General features: G+C 46.2%; 1 protein-coding gene across 2 annotated transcripts in view; it reads left to right on the top strand.

Moving 5' to 3' along the window:
* Positions 1-18,528, top strand: part of UBE4B (ubiquitination factor E4B) — a 658,693-nt gene that overhangs the window by 172,838 nt on the left and 467,327 nt on the right. For both annotated transcript variants that reach the window (XM_069241178.1, XM_069241179.1), the window contains 4 exons: positions 1,724-1,840; positions 1,933-2,031; positions 2,221-2,334; positions 14,432-14,630. In XM_069241178.1, coding sequence (XP_069097279.1) covers positions 1,724-1,840; positions 1,933-2,031; positions 2,221-2,334; positions 14,432-14,630 — 529 coding nt within the window. The remainder of the gene's footprint in view (positions 1-1,723; positions 1,841-1,932; positions 2,032-2,220; positions 2,335-14,431; positions 14,631-18,528) is intronic.

Here is an 18,528-nt window from a genome sequence, read left to right on the forward strand (position 1 = left end):
GTGGGGGGTGACCATATCAAAAAGTCATATACCTACACACACACCATCTCTGGTGTTGTGAAAAACCACAACTGGCTCTTAGCCAGACTTTTAAGTTTTTCAGGAAATAAAATTGTCTACTAGATGTGTTTCTCATGTTCAACCTTGCCTTGATCAAGTATCATAGTAGAGAAGATTGCTTTATGCTTCCTGTGTATAGTCTGGGCAGACCTTAAATAATTTCATGACTTTCAAACAGAATAGGGCTATTCTGCTGCGCCACCCATAGAATGGCGTCTCGGTCCTTGTGATTCAGAATTTGTGCAGTAAGCATGTGGAGCAGCGGACCTGATTTTTGTGAGGTACCCTGTAATCTGGGTGCTCTTTCAACAGTGAAAATATTTGACAATTGTTCAGTCTGCACCATGGTTCTGATGAGGCTGTCCACAAATTTTGCCACCGCTCTTCATTTGACACACTCAGGGAGTCCAACCAGGTGAATGTTACAGCATTCTCCACGCTGGCAGGCAAGTACCGTATAATGTCCCTAAGATGGCAAACTTATTTTTCAAGTAGAGCAATTGCCTCCCCATGTTCTCCCAAAGTGTGTCCTGTCTGGGGCATTCTGGGAGAAATTTTTGGGAAATCCATTCGTAGCAGAGTAATATCTAAAGCCACTGCATCAATTATATTTTCCAGTGCAGATCTGGTGTCTCCTACCGCTTGCAGCAGGGTTCATAGTGATGGATCTTGTCTATCTGTGGCAGTCTGGTTCTGGCCCTTATAGCGGTCCATTGTGGTATTGCAAAGCAACTTTGGTTGCCAAGGGGCCGCAGACTCCCCTGTGGACTCCATCACCAGCCTTCACGCGCCTCCCAGTGCATCCAACTGCACTCAGTTGGATTCAGATCGGCACCCGGATCTTCTCTCCTCTTGGGCATCCCAGAGGTATGCCCTCTGATGATTTTGCAAATGATGGACATCAGTTCCACCTCTGTACATTTATCTCTCACCTTACAGAAGTTTCCTTTCATCTGCCCTTTTTTTAAGGGGCAGATGAGGGCTCAAAGGTACCACAGAGCAGGCTCTTCAGGCATCAGACGGGTATCCATGGCTCTGCTAGGCCTGGCCACGTCTCTGCTTATGTTCTCTTTCACTGTTGCCCTCCCCATCAGCTGTTTGCTGTGAGTGTGCTTCCCCATCCGACCCCACTGCGAATTCTATGTTTTCAAGAACTTGGAAAAGGAACTGAGGGATCAGTTGCACCCCACATTATTTTTTACATCTTGATGTTCGCACCCGCCATAAAGCTATAGATTTGTGCATTTAATTGTGTCAAGCCTTGGATTTTTACCAATAGTGTTTAGATATTTTTGAGCCGCTTGTAAAAGGCTAGCTGAGTCCAAAGGAAGTAGTAATATCGATTTTTATTATTGAACGAAATTTTAGACAGCATGGTTTGTTGCCATTAGAATATATATTATCTATATTATGTTATGCTGATTATAATTTAATTTGTTCCTGTTGCTGTCAGTTTTTATGCGTTTTGGTTAACAATGTTTTTTCAAGAAATTGCCAGTTTGGCAAAATGAAGATTTCTGACAGGTTGATGAATAAAATGGAATGCAAGGACACGCCGTAAGTAGCATAAGTTTCCAGCATAGCAGTGTGATGCAATGGGCAATGCTGAAATTGCATTTAACTGTACCTCTGTGTCCTCTGTGTCTGCTTTATTTGTTTCCAGGTTACCTCATTACCATTGTGGTTACCCAAATCACTGAGTGCAGGTTCTGGCCGGGAGCTTCAGAGATTGTCATATCTAGGATCTTTTTTCAGTCTCTCTGTCTTTGCTGAGGATGACGTAAGTGTTGACGCTGCTGCTCATCTTACTTTTTCAGGGGGAAATGTAAAGCAGTCTGACTTACCCCAACTGTTTTGTTATTGCAATTCTAGACTAAAGTGGTTGAAAAATATTTTTCTGGTCCAGCCATTACCCTAGACAACACACGTGTTGTGAGCCAGTCTTTGCAGCACCACCTTGAATCTGCACGGGTATGTAATTTATGGAATAAAGTGCCCTGATCTATTATGTGCAGTTTCCTAGAGTGAGTTGCTTATTCACTAACTAGGAATTATGACATGCTTTTTGTTCTATATTTTTTTTCTGATTCAGCAGAACATTAATGCTTTGTTTCAAATGATAGCTGCCCTTTCAGTAAGCTTTTCTTACATTAATTGCAGCAAGAACTTTTCAAGATCCTGCACTGTATCCTGCTCAATAGTGAGACAAGGGAAGCTGCCCTCAGCTACATGGCAGCTGTCGTCAATAGCAACCTTAAGAAGTCACAAATGCAGGTAAGGACTGCAAACAGTCTTCTGAACGCGTTTTTGTTTCAGCATAAGGAAACTGCACTGGTTCTGATACGAAAATCACATAACTTTACCTTCCTACAATTTGTTTTAAATGTTCTCAAAGCACTGAAAGGAGAAACACTTATTTTGAAATTTCTTTTTCTACCGTTTAGGAGTCTGTAGGAAGTTGGTTCTCTATATAGTGCACTAAAATGAAGTACACTGTGCAGAGAGTCCATGGATCCCCGATTGGTTTTGCAGAGGAAAGAAGTAGATGAGGCAAATGCTGTATTTTTTTGGTAATGTGGGTGAGCGTATCACAGGATAGCGCTAAGCGTTTGTTGTACTCACAGAGGCAATAAATGAGACACACACTCAAAGAATAAATCTGAGACCAAGTTACAAAAATAGCAATTCGTTTTATACATGTTTCAAACCCAAGAACTTCGAAATCAGGTAAGGAGACTTGTAAGCATAAATACTTTGCAGTTTCAAGAATCAACACTTAGTGCAACGTCATCCATGTTATCCTACGGAAGAAAAACAATGTTCAATAAACACAGGGTTAACAGTGACTTACGAGGTCAAGCTCAGTGAGCAAATATAAGTACTGGGTGTAGGAAAGTTGCTCTTTTGGTATGGTCCCCACCACCACTCCCACGTTTTGCCTGTTATCTGATTACTAACTTGACAGTGTGTGCTGGGATCCTGCTAACCAGACCCCAGCACCTGTGTTCTTTCTCAAAACTATACTATTATTGCCAGAATTTGCGACACCTCTGTAACCCAACTAAGTCCCTTGTAAAAGGTTCCAGTGGTACCAAGGGCCAGGTGGCCAGAAAGGGTCTAAAAGGGCTGCAGCATGTTTTATGCCACCCTAAGGGACACCTCACCAAACACATGCACCCTGCCATTGCGGATGGTGTTCATTGGCGTAGAAAAAAAGTTAGTCGACATGGCACTTCTCCCTGAGTGACATGCCTACAAAACACTGCCTGTGGCATAGGTAAGTCACTCCTCTAGCAGGCCTTACATCCCTGAGACAAGGTGCACTATACCACAGCTGAGGGCACAGCTGCATGAGCAATGTGCCCCTAAAGTGTCTAAGTCCATTTTTAGGCATTGTAAGTTCAGTGAAGCAATATTCCAAACATGGGCTGGTAGTTTGTCACTACGAACCACACAGCTCTATAATGGATTTACTGAATTTTGGGAAGTTCAGTAAACCCATACTGGTGCCAGTGTTAGATTTATTGAGAAATGCATACAGAGGGCATCCTAGAGATGCCCCCTGAAATCCCCCAAACCTTCTATTGTGTGTCTGACTGGTCTATGCCAGCCTGCCACCACCAGACAAGTTTCTGATCCCATGGGGTGAGAGCCTTTGTGTTTCTGGGAGTTAGGGACAAAGCCTGCTCTGCAGGAACAGCAACACTTTGCAATAAGCCTCAGAGGCTCCTGCCTTTTGTTATGTTGGCCCAGGGCATTCCAAACAGTGGAGATGCCCGCCCACCCGGACCAAGCCCCACTTCTTGGTGGCAGGTCCGGCAGGAAAATTAGTAAGCATGAGAAGGAGTGTCGTCTCCGCCCCCCCCCCCCCCCCCCCACCCCCCACCCCCCAAGCTGGGACCACCCCTAGGGTACCCAGAGCTGAAATGAAACCCCTTCTAAATAATTCTTCGTCTTGTTTTGGAGGAGCCAATATGGTTAGGTTTCCCCCCCAAAAAGGGAGTGGGCACAGGAAGGGTGTAGCCCTTTGGCTACTGACCTCTGATCCCTGTCATTCCCCTAAATCTAGTATTTACGGGCACCTTTGAACCTTGCTGTTCAGATTCCTGGTGACATAAAGAAGAAGAAGGACTGAAGAGCCGCACCAGCAGTGTAGACTCCAGATGACAACTGACTTGGCCCCAGCTTTACCGGCCTGCAAGACTCCTGCAACAAAAAGATGACTCATCCTGCAGGACCAGCGACCTCTACAAACCCCCAGGGGACTGCCTGCCTTCCATAAGGACCAACAAACTCCCGAGGACAGTGGTCCTGTCCACAAAGAAACCTCCAACAAGGACTCCAGAGCCCTCCAGATACCCAAGTCCTGCCCACTGAGCACACAACGCCCACGGCCCGAGTCCAGGAAGCCCACCGGTCCTGAGAAGGTCACCAGGCTATTCTGACCTCAAGTCCACCCCTCCTGACAAATACGACGATGCCTGTAGCCTGAATCCAGAGGACCCCCTTGACCATGACTGACTTTGGTACGATTCCCAATACCTAAAGGTACCCCTGTACCCTGAGCCTCCAGGCCTTGGTGGGCCCAACCAATAGTCCACTGACGTCCAGTGGGATCTCTACTTACCTATCCAGCCGTTTGCTTCTCTATCAGACTCCCTGCAGCCTCTTTGTGAACCTGGAGTTCCTCATTAAATTGCATTTGGCGCCCGATGCTGTGTTTGCACCCTGCACCTGCCAGCCCCTGTGCTGCCCCGTATATGTTTGGTGCCGTCCTCTCGGTCCTGGGGCAGGTGTCCTGAAACTGTGGGACTTACCTGCAATATGTTTTCTTCTAAGTGCCCCCAGTCTCCATTGGTTTCCATTGGGCATCCAACACCAACTTTGACCTCTGTACCCGGCCAGCCTTCTGTTGCTGGTGGTACACCCTTGGTGTCTTCTTAAACCTTGCCCTGTGGAGACCTTAACCCCTGAAGCCTGGGACCTTAAGTCAAGTACTTAACTGTAAACTGTGCTTGTACTTTCCCTCCCCTAGGGCTGCCTTGCCTACAATGATTTTTGCATTATCTACTTATGCTATTGAAAAGTATTGCTTATCTGAAACCTATATTTACTATGATTTACAAAAGTGCATTTGATACTTAAAAGTGATATATTCTTGAAACTGTACTTACCTGCAACAAAGATCCCTTTGGTTCTAGAAATAAAATAACAAGTTATATTTTTGATAGCTAGTTGGACTGGAGGTAGCCATTGTGTGTCCCTCATTTCTTGACTGTGGGTATACAGCAAAAGCTTAACCGCCCTCTGATAAGCCTAACTGCTCTCCCACTCAACCACAAAAGAGAGCATTAGTATTATCCTTTTTGGCCTCTGTAAAACCTCTGGGGAACCACTGGACTTCCACACTATACATTACTTTGGAATATTATTTACAGAACCAGCTTCCTACACTGGGCACTGATCAGAACCACAGCAACAGGTCACACCGGTGGGCACTGGGGTGGCCCGGTGGAGAGGTGCAGTAAGAGGTTGGGTGGCCAATGGTTTCCTATGGGAGTTTGGTCCTCTAGAATACAGGCTGACGGCTTTGGTTAGGAAGCCAGACAGGGACAACAAGCAGGTAGATAGTAGACTTGGGATGCTCGGTGAGGTAGGTGCACCTTTGGTTCTCTTCTCCTGTATCCAGTGGATGATGGATGCAGGGGTGTCTTAAGGCATCAGGTTTTCTCGTCCGGGAGCACTCGCAGTCTGGGGGTCCGATGTGTCAAGGCTGCAGGAGACGTCGGGGAGCCTGGCAGGGGTGGACCCATGGTAGACTTGTGCTCTTAGGAGCAGTATCCACCTCAGATGGGGTCAGGGGCAACGTGTGCGGTGTTCGCTGCAGATGTCAGGTTTCTTCTCACCACAAGGCTGCAGGAGAGGAGGGACTGCGTGCAGACTTCATACTTCTTGGGTGAGACCACACTGGACTAGGTCTCTGGGCTGGGGACTACCATTGGCGCAGTTGGTTGGCTCCATTTCGGGTCCCGGACGTCGGGTGCAGTGGTCACTTCAGGTATCAGGTCGTTGGGGTTCCATCAGCTGCAGAGTCTTTTCTTTGGAATTTCTTGTTGCAGAGCAGGTCTGCTGCTCATGGGAGACTTGAGTCTTTATTGAAGGCTGGACAAGTTGGCTTCTTGGGCAGAGTCCTTGGAGGTCAACAGGCAGTCTGACGTGGGTAGCTGCTTTTTCTTTTTCTGCTTGCACAACGCTTCTTTGTCCTCCTCTTCGTAGATCTGAGTTCTAGGATTCAGTGGTGTCACCTAAATACTCAAGTTAAAAGCATTACAGAAGGTGCCAAGCGGTAGCCAATGGGCTGTCCACCTTTAGGGTGACTACACCCTTTCTAGACCACTTATGCTGGGAATTGGCTGTAACCCAAACCCTCGTGGCCTAATTCCTTTCAAACAAGATTGAGGAATTTAAAAAGTAATGTCCACTTCAGCTCGTCCACCTTAAGGGTGGGACTGGCATGAAGTGGGCACCTCTCCTAAGATAACTAATTTTCCTGTCTGTGCTGCCACTGGAGGGGGGGGGGGAGGGAATCAGTCATCTCCACCATCTGGAGAGGCTCGGGTCACATTGCCAAGGTGGCTAGGCCTTTGAAGCTCCCTGCCCTGAAATGCTCATCCTCTCAAGGTGAGGTGGTAACACCTCCACCCTTTGCAGTCTTTTGTCTCAGCCCCTCGAGAGCACTGGCTCACACCTTTGGGGGTAGGGAGAGGGTAGGAGGGCAGAAACGCGCCTCTGCTGCCTGAACTGGTCAGGACCAGGCAGTCACCATACTAGTGGTTGATAGGTTTTCAGGGGTCACCTCGATGTGTATTTATTAATAAGTCCATCACTGAGATCATTGAGGGATTCACTCTTAATAACCAGTGTCCAGCACGTGCTTTTTAAATGGCTCCCCTGTCCACTTACTATGTCTCAGAATCGACAGAGGCATAGCAGGGACATATCTGCTCAGGCATAAATGCCCCCACATATGCCTTGATGTACCCCACCTTAGGAATGACATACCAGACACATGCAGTGATAGGTGACACAGGGGTGTGTGACAGTTTGTGTTTTTAATTTAGCCTGCACCAACACACGCAGTCTGTGTGGGTTTAGTGATAGGTCCCTAGGATTTAGCACAACTGATGCTGCAGTCCTCGGAGACCTTCTTTGGTTCCCCAGACCTTGGGTACCAGGGTTACTATTTATTAGGGATGTACAGTGATAACTAAAGATTTTGCCAAAAGTGCAGAACAACTGTGAAGTTTTGGGGAAAGATATTTGGCACTGGGGACCTAGTTAGTAGTGATCCAGTGCACTAACAGTCAAACCCACATCAGAATCCAGGCAAACGTGGGGGATAAACATGTCAAAAAGGGTGCTTTCCTATATGACCCACCCCCTACAAACAAAGAATGATGAAACTAACCTTCTCCTAGAGAGTCTTCATCATCTAAGAGTAAGAACCTGGATAGGCCATCTGCATTGGCATGGTTAGTCCCAGGTCTGTGTTCCACTGTGAAGCCCATTCCCTGTAGGGAGATGGACCAACCTTAAAGGTTTGGGATTTTCACCTTTCATTTGCATCAGTCATCTGAGAGGCCTGTGGTCACTTTGAACATGGAAGTGAGAGCCAAACAAGTATGGCCTCACCTTTATCAGGGACCAAACCACAGCAACGGCTTCTCTCTAAATGGCAATACAACTCTGCTTTCTGGAGAGTAAAATCTGCTGCTAATGAAAGCAACAGATTGGTCTGGCCATCATCATTTATTTGGGTCAGGACTGCCCCTCCCTCATGTTCAGAGGCATCTATGTGCACTATGAACTAATTGGTGTAATCTGGAGCCTCGAGAACAGGTGCTGAGTGCATTGCTTCTTTCAGGGCATCAAAGGCCTTTTGACAGCTCCCAGTCTAGTTTACTTTCTTTTGCATTTTCTTGGAAGTTAGTTCTTTGAGAGGGGCCACAGTGGAGCCATACCCCTTCACAAACCTCCTGTAGTATCCAGTCAAGCCAAGGAAAGCCCTGACATGTGTCTGGGTTGTTGGAGGTATCCAGTTCAGAATTGTCTGGATCTTGGCTTCCAGTGGTTGTACTTGCCCTCCATCTACAAGATGGCCCATGTATACAACCTGGCCCTGCCCTATCTGGCACTTGCTTGCCTTGATAGTGAGGCGTGCCCTTTACAGAAAGATCAGGTGATCCTGCCAGGTTGCGCTAAAAACGACAGTATCACCTAGATAAACCGCATTAAAGTCTTCTAACCCAGCCAGGACTTAGTTCACCAACCCTTTGGAAAGTTTCAGGGGCATTCTTTAGTCCAAACGGCATAACAGTGAACTGATAATGCCCATTAGGATTTGAGAATGCAGATTTTTCTTTTGCTCCAAGGGTCAGGCCGATCAGCCAGTAACCTGGTGTGAGATCAAAAGTACTGAAATATTTCGCTGCCCCTAACTAGTCAATTAGCTCATCAGCCCTAGGAATGGGGTGAGCATTGTTTTTATCACAGCATTGAGGCCCCTATAGTCCACACAAAATTTCATTTATTTTCTTTCCGTCCTGAGAAAGAGGCTTTGGGACTAAAACCACTGGGCTGACTCATTGACTTTCAGAGTGTTTCATGACTCCCACTTCCAGCATCTTGCTGACCTCAGCTTTGATGCTCTCTTTGACATGGTCAGACTGTACATTTTAGACAGGTAAGATGTCCCCAGTGTCCATATCATGTGTGCACCAGGTAGTCTGACCAAGAGTCAAGGAGAAGAGCTCAGCATATTGATGCAAGACTTGCTGGCAGTCTGTCTACTATTGGTCATAGAGAGTGCCTGAAATGACCACTCCTTCTACTGAACCATCTTTTGGGTTGCTGGAGAGGAGATCAGCTTACCGTCCCTCAACAGTGACCATAACCATGGTCATCTCAGCTCTGTTGTGATAGAGTTTAAGGCAGTTCACCTGGATGACCCCTCTGGGGCCAATGCAAGTGCCAAAGCCCACCAGGTAGGTGACTTCACCTTTTCTTTCTAGAATGGGGTACAGTCCATTCCATTTATCCTGGAGGGCCCTAAGAGCCACAGGCTCCAACACCCACTCCTTCTGCTCTGGTTGGAACTCCACCAGTGCAGTCTTATGGTCATTCCAGAGCTTCTGGAGCTCTTGGCTGGCCTCACGATTTTTGGAAGATTTTTTCCAAGTACTCAGTCATCCTTGGACGAAAGCCTAGCACATAGTGCATTAGGTCTTGCCTAGGCTCTCTGAGAGGTCTCTCTCATCCCTCTTTCACAAGACAAGGTAGACCCCTTACAGGATGCCCAAACAGAAGCTCAAAGGGGGAAAACCCTACTCCCTTCTGTGGCACTTCTCTGTAAGCAAAAAGCAGGCATTGAAGACATCCCATCTCTTTCTAAGTTTTTCAGGGAGCCCACCAATCATAATTCTCAGTGTCTTGTTGAATCTTTCAACACTGCCATCGGTTTGTGGGTGAAATGGGTGGTGAACTGCACACTCATCCCACGTGTTGTAGGTAGCCAGGCATGAAGTTGGTACCTCTGTCGGACACCACCTCCTTTGGAAAGCCCACTGTGGTGAACAAACCAATGAGAGCCATAGCTACTGGGGGCAGTAGTAGTCCTCAGAGGTATTGCTTCAGGATACCTGGTTGCATGATCAACTACAACCAGTAAAAATCTGTTCCTTGATGCAGTTGGAGGATCAAGGGGACCAACGATGTCAGTCTCTACACTTTCAAAGGAACCTCCGATCTCTGAAAGTGGAACTAAGGAGGCCTTCGGGTGGCCTCTTGTCTTGTCACTGGCTTGGCAGGTGGCACAGGAGTTGCACAACTTCTTTACCTTCTGAAACATACCTGGCCAATAAAAGTGGTTTACCAACCAAATCCATGTTTTTGCCTGGCCAGGATGCCCAGTTAGTGGGAATATCATGGGCCAGTTTGAGAAGAAACTCTCTAAACAGCTGAGGCACTACCACTCTCCCAGTGACAACAGGTTTTGGGGTCTCTAGCCTCAGTAAATAGGAGTCCCTCCTCCCAATAGCTCCTGTGGGAGCCAATGATATCACACTTTTCCTGATCAGTGTTTTGTCTCAGGGCTTCAAGAGACAGGTGCATTCTTTGTCCCTAGCACAGATCCTCCCTAGAGGGTTCCCCCAGTCCTAGGAGTTCTGCTGTGCGAGGCCCAAGCTCCTGAGGCGCAGTTCCCCCTCGGGCTGACAGGTCTTCTCCATGGAAAGATGGAACCTGGTCTGGTGTCTGATACCAGTTGCTCAGTAACCATGGTGACACTGGCACTAGTGTCTCTCAGTGTGTCAACTTGAATTCCAGTAATATGAGGCTGTTGTCTATATCTCTCTAGATTACTGTCAGACAGCCAGGGCAGCTACATCCTCCCCACCATCTCAGTAGACTCACTGACATTGTCAGTGGCTACTTGGAATCCTGTCTAGAGATTTACCACTGCATTTACTGCAGGTGCACTAGAGGCATTCTTTCTGTTGGGAGTCCATTGGTTTTGCAGTTATGGCACCAATCCTTCCTGGTTTCCCAATGTTTGCCCTTGTACCCACCCTTGGGTTGATAAGAGTCTATGGGCCACCCCTCCTCTGCAGAGTTTGGGGGCCTTTAGATGACTCCTTGTTTTTATCTTTGCTTTGGTTACCCTCTTTACCTCCTTTTTGTGGTCTCCCCCACCAGTGTAAGTTTTGGTCACCTGTTTTGACCCAGTGGTTTGCCTTCTTCCCTAACTCTTGAGGAGAAAGTAGACTTCTTCTGCACATAATTACTCAAGAGATGCTTTACATTCATAAAGTATAAAGCCCTTCATAATCAAGCACATTGTTACCTTTTAACCGGCCTCCTAGTTTCTTGACTGAGAAGTCAAGAACTCTTCCTAATTTAACTAAATTTCCTGCCTGTGCTGCCGCCAAAAGTGGGATCAGGACAGGGGGTCCATCACCTCCACTATCTGGAGACACCTGGGTCGCATTACCATCCCCCTCCAAAATGTCCATCTTGCCTGGGTGAGGTGATGACACCTCCGCCCAGTGCAGGCTTTTGTCGCAGGCCCTCCAGAGCTCTTTCTCTTACCTTGGGGGCCAGAAACGTTTCTGTGGTGGCAGAACTGGTCAGGACCTGTCATTCAGCACACTAGTGGTTGGTAGGTTTTCAATGGGCACCTCTTAAGTGCCCTCTGTGTGCATTTATTAGTAAATACATCACTGGGATTAATGAGGGTTTATTTTTCTGAGATGTTGGATACCAAACATCCCAGTATTCTGATGAGCCATCATGTAGCTGGGAAACTCTTAATGAACAGTGTCCATCAAATGCTTTTAAAATGGCTCCCATGTCCACTTACTAGCTCTCAAAATTGACAGAGACATAGCAGGGGCATATCTGCCCATGCACATATGCCCTCACATGTGCCTTGATGCACCCTGCCTTAGGGGTGACTTACACCTGGCACATGCAGTGATAGGGGACCTGGCACACTGGGGTGTGTGACAGGTCGTGTTTTCAATTTAGCCTGCACCAACACATGGAGTCTGCAATGACAGCACTGTGTGGATTTGGCGAGGAGTCCATGTGGGTGGCAGAAGTGGTTCAGCAGCCCCCAGAGCACCTTCCTTATAACCACAGGCCTAGTTACCAGGGGTACCATTTATTATGGGCTTACAGTGGTAGCTAAAGAGTTTGCCAATTGCACAAAACAACTGTGTAGTTTTGGGAAAGATCTGGCACTGGGGACTTGGTTAGCAGAGACCCAGTGCATTAACAGTCAGTCGCATCAGAATCCAGGAAAAAAGTGGGGGGCTAACCATGTAAAAAAGGGTGCTTTCCTGCAGAGTTCCTCACTCCATGCTTGTGCTTTCATCTTGTAGGGAGGCCCACACCTGTTTTTGGAGGCAGTTATTGCTGCCTGAGAACAACACTCTAAGCCTCACCTTGTCAAGCCTCTGCATTATGCATGCAGTGTTATGTTATATGACATTCTATATCCTGTATTGCTTCCTTCAGACAGGGTGGAAGCTGAGCTCCTTTTCCAGACTTTAATTAGGATGAGATTAATATTGTATAGAAATATAAGCAGAAGGAGCTCAGTAAATGTATTTAGAGTTAAAAATTCAAGCAACACTTTGGTTTAGCTTATTTTAGAGATCAAAATGTCTTTTGTCATAGTTTAGATTTTTCTTTAGAAAACTATAGGGATACTCAGAGCCTCAGGGTCAGTGCATTATCAGATTCAATTGAGAGGTCAGAATCATTACATTATTTCACACATTTCCAACTTACAGGCATTGCAGTTTCTTTGTGTCATTGTTTGTTTTACCATAAAGAAAGAAATGATGGTCAGTAACAGAACGTGGCCCTCAATCTTGGGTGTTTAAAATGTGGTTACTGCAGGGATGCTGAATTCCTATCGCCCGACGTCCGGGACATATTTTTTGGGGTCAAGGGCAACAAGTTTTCATGTTTATTTTGTCCTTGGGACAAGTAGGCCCAACCCTCTGCAGCACAACCCCTTTGGCTACCAGTTTACAGAGAGGGGAACTGTTTGCAGTTGAGGTAATGTGTGTCCATAAGTTAATACTGTTCGAACTTGTATTTATGGTTTATTAATTCAAAGCCTTCATTATTAGGGTGAGCGCTGTAAATAAATGTTTTAAGGTCATACTGCACTACTGACAATGGTTCCAGTAAACAAAAAAATAATAATAAAGTGTACACATATTTGAAAAGTATAACAATATGAGACTAAGTATAATGCTCCCAGAATGCTCTCTGATTAGATGTTTGCAGAAGCTTGAATAAAATGTTAATAAAAAATGCAACTGGGGAAAAAGGTTTCACTACTATGAAATTTCAGGTGCTATTTCTTTTAAGCACTATTTAGTAAAATGTGTTAATGCATGCTGGTATTTCTAAAACAAATTCCTAATGGAAAATCAGTGTAAAAATTTTCAACAAGATTATGGGAAGCATGAAAATAAACAAGCGCTGACAAAGCTAACCGAGCCAACATTTTTTGTGAGTCTTTTAGTTTCAGCAATGCGTGTCTGTTTTGACATACCTTTCATAACACTTTTATGTGGGAGCTGGCAGGCTCTCACCATTTTACCAAAGACTGGCAAAAACAAAAAAAAACACTTTAGGATCTCCAAAAGCACATGTTGCCACCAGTGGCATAACAGAGGCCCGCAGCCCTCTCCTGGGGGCCCCTTAAGCACAGCACCCACATGCCCTGAGCAAGTCTGGAGAGGGGGCCCCTCCATGTTCATTCCAAAGGGCCCCCTCCAGTTTTGTTATGCCACTGATTGCCACTGTAGTTCCTGACACTGAACAAAACTACTTTGTGTGCCAATATGCTCCTTGTGGAAGAGCAGAATGAGATTGCTCACAGTAAAGCCATCCAATAAAGAGAGAAATAGAAGTTTAATAAAAACAAAATGTCTTTGCTAACACCATACCTAATTAATGACCCAATTCTTAAAGAAAATCACAATAGTGCACCCATGGTATATGTCTTTGAATCACAAGAAGTATACCAGGAAATCGTAAAACTATAAAATATTTGTCAATTGTATTTTAGCTTGGGCAAATATGCATGTGTAGATTTGCTCATATAAAAATCTGTTGAGTGTTTCCAAGTTCACCTTCCCTCCAACCACTTTTTTCCCCAACATTGGAAGATGTTCTACTTCTGCCATTGTCAGGAGTAAATTTCCAAATTTCTTATTATGGGAAAAGATTAGAGAAAAGCTGGTGACAATCCTTTTAACATGCAAGTTAGTAGGTTTGCAGAATCAAAGGCATTCCTGCTCTGGAACTATTGCTTACTGCTTCCTTCAGCCACAGTATGTACCTGTATCTGCGGAAAGGTAGCATAAAAGGGAATTGCTTCAGCAGGCATTGAATTGCAAATATTCAAGCCCCACTGTGGTAGTAGCCCTGGCATAACCAGAGAGGCTATTATTGGAGCTCTTACATAACAAGAGTGCTGCCAAAAGTTGTTGCTGCACTACAATTCACCAAAGGGACAAGTAGATATTTTTACAGGACAAGTAGATTTAAGAAGCAACCTGTCCCATGGACAAGTAGATATTTTAATAAATTCCACACCCCTGGTGGTTTCTGGTACACTTAATTCTTAATCTACTAAATATGCTAATTTGGGATTTTACAAGGCATTTTATAAATTGGGTCAGCTAACATAGGGGAAGGAAGGCCAGATCACATAATAGTCATTATTGAGACACCAGTACTTACAGTCTCTACATTACTATCTCATTATTTGTTTCTTCCTGTGTTGTAGACTGACGATCGTTTAGTGTCCACGGATGGCTTCATGCTCAATTTCTTGTGGGTGTTGCAGCAGTTGAGCACCAAGATCAAGCTAGAAACGGTTGATCCCATGTACATTTTTCACCCCCGGTGCCGTATCACTGTCTCCAGCGATGAGACCCGTGTGAAGGCGAACATGGAAGATGTGGCTAGTTGGGTTGCTAATCTAGGTGAGCACATTCTGGATCACTCCTAAAACTTTGGATTTGTGATTTCTGAGAGTTCCTTAGTCTGCAGAAAAATTCTTGTTTGATGTATGTGTGTGTTCTTGTGACTCATTGTGGCTTAACATTCTATCAAAGTCCCTTTCTCCTTGTTATTAGCATTTTTTTGTCTGCTAACAATTAAAAACATCAGTTTTATTAATCGTTAAATTAAATAACTAGAGTGAACTTCTCAACCCATTTAATCAACTGAATACATTGTCCCACATAGCTAACCCCTTGTGACTCCATTCTAAGTTCCAAGCTGCAATACGGACCCAACGGCTTATTGATGCAGGGAATCAATATCATGTGGCTAGTCATCATCTATGTGATCCTTGCGTACCCTAGGTAACTAGATATTGGACTAAAGTTAACAGAATAATAAGGGCTTCTAAATCCTTGGATCACCCATAAATTTGCACTCTGTGTTAAATTATCCCCCATCAGTGTGCCATCAAACCATTTTGTCACCAAACATGAAAGTGACTTGACATAGGCTCCTGCCAGCAGGTGATCTTTGTATAGTGTGTGGAGGGACACATGCTATTTCTCCCATGGTGAAATTCATTGTTAATCATAAGCACTGAGTATTCTTGTCCATGACTACAGTCCTGAAGCACTACTTCCATGAAAGTATACATTTATATTATATTTCCTAATATTCTTTAAACATGTTTATTTGATAGAGGCTTCTAGTTGCAGATTCCTTACCTTTGAATTTCCCCCAGGAGTCAGACTGGATCCGGAGAATTTTCTGAGCAGTAGCACTGATTGCTGTTAGGTGGTGTTGATCGGCTCCATGTCTGTCGTCTCTGTCGCCTGCGCCAGATAAGACATTGCGATTCCTATATACATGCCACACCGGTGAGCTGATGTCATTCTTTTCTTTCCTTGCCAGTTCGCTCAGATCTGAAGAGAGCTACTCCTCAGTCATTTTTTTGACTGGCTTTTTTCGACTTTGTTTTCTGACGCAGCTCCCCACCCTTTGAGAGCTTGATTATCTAAGCCTCCACTTCCCAGGGCGTGTTTCCTTCTGCACCCACAGATAGGGAATCCAAAAGGCTGGATACACGTGGGAAGAAGATATTTAATTCCCCCAACCCAGCATTGTGGTCTGTGAACCCCTTATGTCTTTTGGGCCATTACTCCCACACACTGTGAGGTACGGGCGCACGTGCTGCCACAGGTCCCAGAAGCTGCCCAGGCTGTACTCTCTCAGACAGTTGCCGATAGGAGAGCCGCAGTAAAGTTCACCATCCATTCTGGGCTGGACACACCGTCTCGCTAGGAAGAGTGGTTTTGTCAACAGTGGCACTGAGGCACCACGCCTGGCTGAGGATGTCTGACTTTTCAGGGGATATGCAGGCTACTTTGATGGAAATGCCCTTTAATGGCACCATCTCTTTGGAGACAAAGCAGACTCAGTGCTCAAGCATCTTAAGGCTTCTCGAGCTTCGACCAGGTCCTTGTGCCTTGTAGTGGCCCTTTGCCCCTTTAGTCTGCTTTTCACCCCTTTCATGGCTATGGAAGGGGCCTCCAATTGTGTTCTTTCCTGGCCAGCCACGTGCTGCGCATGTTGCCCAGCCTCTGCGTGGCCGAGGACGTGGGGTCCACCAACCTTCCAGATCAGGAAATCAGTGGTCTGGCCAGTGCACCACACCCCCTCCCTATCCTCTCCACCCCACCTCCCATAGCAGCATTTGAATCTTTCTAGTTTGACTCCCCAACTAGGCCCAGTCGATGACAGGATCCTCCATAACCTGCTCCATTGGTAGTCCACGTCAGACATTTTGGTTTTGCAGTTAGTCCAAAGGGGCCACTCCCTCCTCTTCAAAACTGCCCCTCTATCCTTGCCAACGTTCTACGATTGAATGACAGAGGAATTCGTATCCCTCCTCTGCGAGGAAGTTTGAGCTCTCTTGGCCAAGGGAGCTATAAAAAGGGTTCTTGTGCCAAAAGTAGGTCGTGGTAGCTATTCCCACTACTTTCTGGTACCCAAAAAGGACATGGGCCTCCACCCTATCCTAGACCTTTGGTCCCTCAATCTCTTTCTCAAAAAGGAGAAGTTATAGATTGTCACTCTGGCTCTTGTTCTGTCTGCCCTGGATCCAGGAGACTGGATGGTAGCATTGGACTTGGAGGATGCTTATTTTCATTGTCCCGTCTTGCTTGCCCACAGACGTTACTTGCGGTTCATGGTAGGCCAGGAGTACTTTAAGTTCACCGGGCTCCCCTTTGGCTTTACCAGTGCCACTCAGGTGTTGACCAAGGTGATGGCAGTGAATGCACCTCATCTGCACAGAACTCGGGGTTTAGTCTTCCCCTGTCTCGACGACTGGCTCTTGAAGACTGTGTCTGACCCCAGGCTATTGTCTCCCACCTCCAGAGTACAGAGGACCTCCTGGATTTGAAAAGTGCCAAAGTCACAGCTGACTCCCTCTCAGATGCTCCTTTTCATCAGAGCTGTTCTGGACACAGTGGAGTTTTGGTCTTATCCTCCTGAGCGGCGATTCCAGGATATTCAGGCTGTGATACAGATGTTTCAGCCTGTAATCTGGATTTGAGCGAGAATGATTCTGAAGCTGCTGGCCTCTTGCATCCTGCTGGTGACGCATACCATGTGGCATATGCGGGCTCTGCAGTGGGACCTGAAGTTCTAGTGGGCGCAGCATAAGTGGAATGTCTCCGACAGGCTCCAGATCTCAGAGGGAACTGTGCAAAATCTGCAATGGTGGTTAATGGACCTCAAATTGGGTCATAGGGAGGTCCCACTCTCTCTTCCCCAACAAGATCTGACCGTAGTGATAGATGCTTCACTCCTGGGTTGGGGTGGCCATTTGGGTGCGGTGGAGATCCGCGATATCTTGTCTCGAGTGGAATCTGGACTCCACATCAACCTGGCAGAGCTCTGTGTGATCCAGCTAGCATTGAAGGCATTTCTTCTTTCTCTCATAGGGAAGATGGTGCAGGTGTTCATGGACAACACCACCACCATAATTTATTGCGACAAATGGGATGGGTTTGTGGACTCTTTGTCAAGAGGCTCTGCGCTTCTGTATGTGGTTGGAACAGCAGGGCACATTGTGGTTGTTCGACATCTGGTGGGCGCTCTGTACACCAGAGCAGATAAACCCAGTTGAAAATGCTTAGCTGATCATGAATGGTCTCCATCCAGAGTTGGCGCATTATCTTTCAGCAGTGGTGAGAACCTTGATTAGATATGTTAGCCTCCGCAGAGAATGTCAGCAGTTTTGCATGTTGGAGTTTACAAGGTGGCATTAGCTTGGAGAAGCTTTTCATCTTGAGTGGAGCTAAGGCCTCTTGTACACCTTTCCGCATGTACCACGTCTCCGCAGACGTTCTCAAGAAGATCAACCAGACCCAAGTAATCCATTGTGGCTCCGAACTGAACATGTAGAGTCTGGTATCCCGAGCACCTAGGCATGTCCCTCAATCCCCTGATCAGATTGCCCCTTTCTGGGGGGGATCGTCTTCTGCCCCGCTCTCAGAAGTCCTGTTTATCCTTTTGTGGGGGAACAGGGCTTTGCTATGGGCAATCTTAAAGATTGTTTGCTATTTCTGCTTTTATGAAGTTGCCTGACCAACCTTCTTTGTTTAAGTCCCCTATTGTACATAGGTTCCTGAAAGGCCTTACACATCTTTATCATCCATCCCTATTTATTATGGCCAAATGGGAGCTGCTTTCGAGCCTCTCCACAGTTGTTCTCTCAGGCTTCTCACTTTGAAGACAGCCTTCCTTGTGGCAATTACATCTGCCCGCAGGATGAGTGAGCTGCAGGCATTGTCATCTAAGCCGCTCTACCTTTCCATCTATCCTGACAAAGTGGTGCTTTGCAGTAGG

Source organism: Pleurodeles waltl, chromosome 6 (assembly GCF_031143425.1).
Source record: "Pleurodeles waltl isolate 20211129_DDA chromosome 6, aPleWal1.hap1.20221129, whole genome shotgun sequence".
Lineage (NCBI taxonomy): Eukaryota > Metazoa > Chordata > Amphibia > Caudata > Salamandridae > Pleurodeles > Pleurodeles waltl.